This window comes from Panthera pardus, unplaced genomic scaffold (genome assembly GCF_024362965.1).
Source record: "Panthera pardus isolate Hobbes unplaced genomic scaffold, ASM2436296v1 HiC_scaffold_12, whole genome shotgun sequence".
NCBI classification, from domain to species: Eukaryota; Metazoa; Chordata; class Mammalia; order Carnivora; family Felidae; genus Panthera; species Panthera pardus.
Genome location: NW_026526677.1, coordinates 28,673,411 through 28,679,720, shown reverse-complemented (window position 1 = coordinate 28,679,720; position 6,310 = coordinate 28,673,411). Strand labels below are relative to the sequence as shown.

Here is a 6,310-nt window from a genome sequence, read left to right as displayed (position 1 = left end):
TGTAGTTGATTTTTTTCTGTAAGTGATCTTGCCAAACCTTTTTACGTTATACTTTTTAGGGGTTAACACCTAGAATTGCCTGTTTTTTTAGATTTTGAACAATACAGCCTTTTTCATGCTAAAGTTTTGTACTCTGAGATAATAGTAACTTAAAAATTTTGCCCCAAAACTGGTCAGCTGTGCTTGCTTTTCATATAACAAATGGACTCTTGGAGCCATGTAATGTCTACAAATGTATACGCATACACACACATACATATTCCTATTTGATATTATATATTAAGGATATTTGATCCTTTCTCCTACTGTCTTCTAACCGAAGTAATTTAAAAGAAATTCCTTTGCAGTAGTTTCTCAAAATGATGTAATTACTTAAGCAGTGTCAAGAACAATTGAATTTAATTGATTGGATTATTTTAAGACATCTTTTATTAAGAAAATTTTAAATGCTCAAATGCCACTACTCCTAAATTTAGGTGACTAAAAAAATAGAAGTAGATACATAATACACTACCTCACACTGTCCTTCCCCAAACAGGCTGGATTATATCTATTTGATTTATGCACTGTGACTTTTTCCTGCTGTTTTCCATCAACCTTAATTGTGAAAAATGGTGCCATGTTGCCCTCTTGATATTATTTTGGAGATCAGTTAGGTCTTAAAGCATCCAGATGCATACAGTTCTACACATATCTGTAGAATTAGCTCACTAAGGTCTGCTCAGCAATATTTTTAATTGACTTACGTGTTCTGTGGGAAAAGAAGAATCGTAAAAAGTCTTTGCAATTGCATTCCTCTCTTTGCTGGGCTCTCCCTTGGGATCTGGATGGATACTTGAGCTATTCAAAGTGTCAGCAACTCTGTTAATGCTGGTAGTATCTGGTTGACAAAGAGGAAATGGCAACAACTGAATTTTATTCTCCAGACACTCGTTTTAGTGACTGAACTTGTTTTTCTCTGATCCTATCTATGCTTTTGTATTTAAAAAGTAACTATTTCTATTTTGTTTTTATTTTTAACATTTTATAGTTTACATTGACTTTGCTGTTAATACACATAGGCATTTCATTTCAGAAAACATTTTTTATTGCTGCTTTCTAAAACCTGATTTCATGTTAAAATGTGTGAAATGGCATAAATACCTTCTAACATAACTCACATAAAACGTTATCCTTCTTCCACTGGTTATTGCATTGCCACAGAGGTAAACATTTATATGAAGTGAGCATCTTACAATTCAGATTAATGGGAAAAGTCTGAATCAACTAAAAGTCGTATTTATGAAATATATTTAAAGAAATGAGCCACAGTAAGAAGCCCAACAAAGGGCTGTCTAGTAGGGATCACTGGAATAAATAGGTAAAAATGATTTAGAGAGACATGTCAGCTTTGAAGGTTAAAAGACACTTGTATCTTTTATGAGTGGACATTTTACAAGCTGAATTTCTACAGAATTTTAGATCTCTCCCATTCCATCCTTATTGATATCACAGAGATTGAAGATTAGCCCCTTCACTAACAGCACTTGACTAATTGCAGCATTCAACAGATTCAAAATTAATGGAATCTGAAGTTACTACATTTTATTAGGAAAGTAGGAAGTGTTTACAGTTTTTGGTGTTTTCTGTTTTTCCCTACATTACTTCTCCATTTATGCTGGTAAACCTGATACACTTCATTTTGCTTTTAATTCCCAATTTTTCTTCAAAGTTCTATCAGTTGTCTTTTTAAAAGAAGCCTATTAGCTAGCTCTGAGGGCCATTCAGAGCTTTCCTTGTAATCTGCATTACTTTAATGGGTCTAAATGCATACTGTTAAACCAGCAAATAAATTAGTTTATATTTACAAATAATTCTGAGAATATCTTTAACAACCTCCGTAACTTTGATTGTGAGATTGCTGTTAGCAAAAGATTTTTTTTCATAATCTTAAACTATCGTTCAAATTACATTTGTACAGTACTTATACATGATATGTGGTATATTTCTATTTTTAAATATTTTTAGTGGGAAGAATTTCAGATACACAAAAAGAGTATGAACCTCGTACCATCACCCGGCTCCCAACACCCGTCACTATTAAGTCATATGTAGTTCATCTACCTCTCCCCTATTTTTTTATTCTAGAATATTTTTATAAAGCAAGACTTGGACATAATGTTATTTCATGTGGTGGTTAGAATACACTATTCTCTGAAATAACGTTTGAATGTTTTAATATTGGTACATAATTAAGGGATTCCATTTAAAGTGTTTCAGTGACAAATATCAATGATCTGAAATGTATTAATGTTATACCTCAACAATACTTGTAAAATGAAGACAAAGCTGGATTCTAGTACTAGTGAAGGGACAGCTAAAAGAAAAATTAAGGAAAGCAGTAGAAAATTCGGGGAAGCAAGCGAGGGAAGGAAGTTTTTTCAGTATAGAATGAAAAGGAATAAACATGCCCACTGGCAGAAGCCTTAGGAACAACTTGACTCCAATTAGGTAGTTGTTCCTAATTTAAAATTAATGACCAGGGCCTGTGTTCATTTCTGCTGTTTCCAGTTCCTTGAGGACATTTTTTTTTTAATCTGCAATATGTGTGTGCACCTCAGTACCTGTTGATACTAGTGGCTCAGATTTAGGTGAAAAGTCCCACTTATGTTTAAGGAAAACCTTTCCCACTTTTACCTATATACATATATGGAGTATTCTGTATTTTAGGTTTAGGCAGTTTTTAAACGAAATGGTTTCATTTGAAACATAATGGTTTGGAGACTATCAAGGATAAGGAGTAGAAATTCAAATTTTAAGAGAAAACCTAAACTTTTTTTTTTTTTTTTTACCTGGGCCAGTATCCTTCCTGATATCATCAACATTTTTGCAAGGTGTCACTGAAACCATATTTTTGTTTTCTGATGGGCCTGTTGGTCTCTCCTGCAGCAACAAAGGAATGCTAGAGGTTGAAGTGCTCAGTGTTTGACTTTCAATTTGATTTACTTTTGACCAAGGACTGGGGTCTAAAAAATTCACATATACTGGAATTTTCTCAGTTTTTTTATCTGAAGTTGAAAGATCAAAGGCTGACCTTCCACTTCTGTTTACTAAATCTCCAGATGGCTTTATGTGAAATGAACATGATTCTTCCAGCTGTCCTTCACTGTAAATTTCTCCTGAAACGATGTCATTTAATGACTCTGTTTTCTCTGTATTATTTAACAATGTATGCTGTCTTTCATTAACATTCACAAAAAGGAAGAGGTCATTTTTTGTGGCTTCAGTTATCTGATTCTCATCAATCTGACTCTCTTTATTGGAAAACTGTATTTCTGTGGAAGTTTTTGTAGGAATAGCCGTTTTCATGTCTTTGGCTTGTGAAGTATGTACGTTCTCATTGTTAATCTGGAGATGGGAAATGGTGACACTGTTTTCTAAACATCCCAAACAGTTCTTTAGTTGACTAGTGTCCATATCGTTCAGATTTTTCCATACAGTTCTTTCCCTAGGGCTTGAGTTGGGTTTCACCAATGTAGGCATAATATTAACATTTTTATTTGCATTCTTAAGTACTTTCAAATTATCACTGAAAGCAGATGAAATGGGGTGGTTAACTGCTGTATCAAAGGAAATATGTAGTTCTGGTTTCTCTGAGGTATCATTACAGATTTGCCAAAAAACTGAAGTTTGTTTAAATGGCAATACACTGCACTCACTTTTTTTACTTAACAGTTGCATTTGGTTTATTTTACATTGTTTATCATCTAACATAACATTACTTGAATCCTGCAAACTGTATTTCTGACACTGAACAGGATTTTTTACATTTAGAGATGAATCCAGATCTGCTCCGGTTTGGTCACTATTTGGAATTTCCTTCTCCGTGGCATTTTCTTGAATCCCTGGAAGCAATATGAATTGTTTGAATGGTTCATCTTCAGAACCATCTTTCTTTTGATTTGTATGGTGAGACATCTCATTTAAGATATTGTTAGATGATGTTCTGGTATTTTCAACCTCCAGGTGGATGTCTGCATAGTGAAGATCAGATCTTTCAGTTCTTTCTAGGTGTATCTTTTCTGTTTCTGTCGATCTATCTGCCATTAAACATGAATTGTTTGGTGACTTAAATTCTGTACAATCATTGTCTTTTTCCAAATGCACCTTGTCTTTTTTTTCTGAAGTAACTGCTTTTCTAAGGTCTGTAACATTTAAGGTTTGTCCTTGACTGATTAGTTCTTTTTCTATGCAGAGGGTTTTGCTTAGGGAGACTTCACTTTGATTTTCATCCTGAGGTATAGCAGGATCACTTTCATTCTTGGAGCTTTTTTCAAAAAGCTGTAAATCTGTCATGATGAGAATACAGTAAATTTTTATATTACACACTAAAGCCTGCTTTTATAAGACAAAATGTATGACCTATTTTTATAAAAACATATTTAGTCTTAAATATTTCATTGGCCATTACACAAAACACCAGTTTTACCTAAATGTTGAGTTATCTTTGTCATATATTTAGCATGCTAAATATTTTCGGCTCTCCTCATATTAAATTTTTATTTCATAACAACAAAAGCATTTTTGGTTTAAAAAGGGGCAAGTAGGTTGAGGATATTACAAAATGGTTTTTAGTTCTCTAGTCTATTACACTTCCTTTTGAGCATACAGTACAATTCCATGTACACACAGCTGAGTCGATAAAAATGAATTTATCCTAACAAGTTAGACTCTAATTTCTATTACTACTGTCAAACAAAAATTTAACCAAGGAAGTCTGAAGATCTAACTGGCTTCATTAAATGATCCATTCAATCAGCATTCCACCTAGCAAATAGAAGCCCCACTGAGCTATAGAAAAGGAAAGGTTTTAAAAGAGAATGAGTGGAAAAAAGAAAATTATTACCAAAGAATCCATTGTTTTAGGCAAAGTCACTCTCCTAATGGGAAAGGGGCCTACCAGATTTCTTATTGCTGACCAGGAAATTCCAGGTTAACTGGTTAAAGGTTATATTCCTGGGGGTTGAAACCACAGTTTGCTTAGGTACTGAAGGCTTGCTGACATTGGGTTCTTAATACAAGTGATTCCATTTTAGGCCTGTGGTTTTCTTTTTATCACTATCTACGATCCAGAATTGCTAGCTGATTTCTTCAAGACTGTCAGTTGTCACTTGATCATTACCTTCTAAGTATTTAAAAATTTTTGGATACTTTTGGGCAAATGTTGAGAATACTTATTTTATTCATCTGGGTTTTAACCATAGATTTTAAATTTTCTGTATAGTTAAAACAACCTAGAATACAAAATTCAGGATTTGAAGGATTTTAGTCCATTCATTCTCTCTACAACATCTCCACCAAGTGGTTGTTCAGCCTAGGTTTGAACATGTTCATACAATAAGTTTATGGTCTTTAAACAACTCTTTTTCAAGACAGACAAATTAGTAAATTACTTCAGTGGTTACAGAAAGGTCTTTTGAACTAAGGAAAGTGTTCCAGGTCTGATTATCAGAAGGTTATGGGTAGCCCAGAGAACACACTCCCCAAGGCAGTGAAGGCAGAAACCATAATGCAAAACGCCATGGAGTAAGTGATTAGGGAAGACAGGAATGTAATTTTCCCCCAAAATATTGACTGTAAATGACATCTCAAAAGAACCCTGTCTTAAGACCTACACAAATGAAAAAGTATTTCTTCAGATACAGTACAAGATCCTCAAAGACTATATATAACTGATGTTCCCCTAAATTCCATACATGGCCTAGCACAGCACTTTGACAGATCCTTTATTTGTAGGAGAAAAGGTGGGGGTGGGGCTCTCTACATCAAATTAGAAAATAGCAATGTGTTAGGTTACCTTCTATTATTTCTATAAATGGGTCTTCTTTCTTCTCCTCTTCTCTGTAGTTAGTATCTGAACAAAAACTCATAGTGTCTGTCTTTATTTCTTGTCCAGAATTACATTTCTGTATGATAGTATTTTCTGGTTTTTCCATTGACATTTCACTGTTTTTAGTATTTACTTCTGGAAGATTCTAAAGTAACATGGAAAAAATACCTCTAATGTAAAAAACATATTGTTAAAAAGTATAAGACATTTGAACAAATTTTGCTGGTAAAAGTGGAATCTGTTTCAAGTCAACCATTCAGCAATTTCTATTTAAAAGTCAAATTAGGGGCGCCTGGGTGGCGCAGTCGGTTAAGCGTCCGACTTCAGCCAGGTCACGATCTCGCGGTCCGTGAGTTCGAGCCCCGCGTCAGGCTCAGGGCTGATGGCTTGGAGCCTGTTTCCGATTCTGTGTCTCCCTCTCTCTCTGCCCCTCCCCCGTTC

The 6,310-nt window shown here is 34.3% G+C and overlaps 1 protein-coding gene across 1 annotated transcript in view; it reads right to left on the bottom strand.

Annotated features, from left to right (window-relative positions):
• CCDC73 (coiled-coil domain containing 73) overlaps window positions 1–6,310 on the bottom strand; it is a 126,553-nt gene that overhangs the window by 3,460 nt on the left and 116,783 nt on the right. The window contains exons 14-16 of the mRNA XM_019456078.2: window positions 5,837–6,014; window positions 2,832–4,328; window positions 747–880 (exon numbers count right to left, since the gene is read on the bottom strand). Coding sequence (XP_019311623.2) covers window positions 747–880; window positions 2,832–4,328; window positions 5,837–6,014 — 1,809 coding nt within the window. The remainder of the gene's footprint in view (window positions 1–746; window positions 881–2,831; window positions 4,329–5,836; window positions 6,015–6,310) is intronic.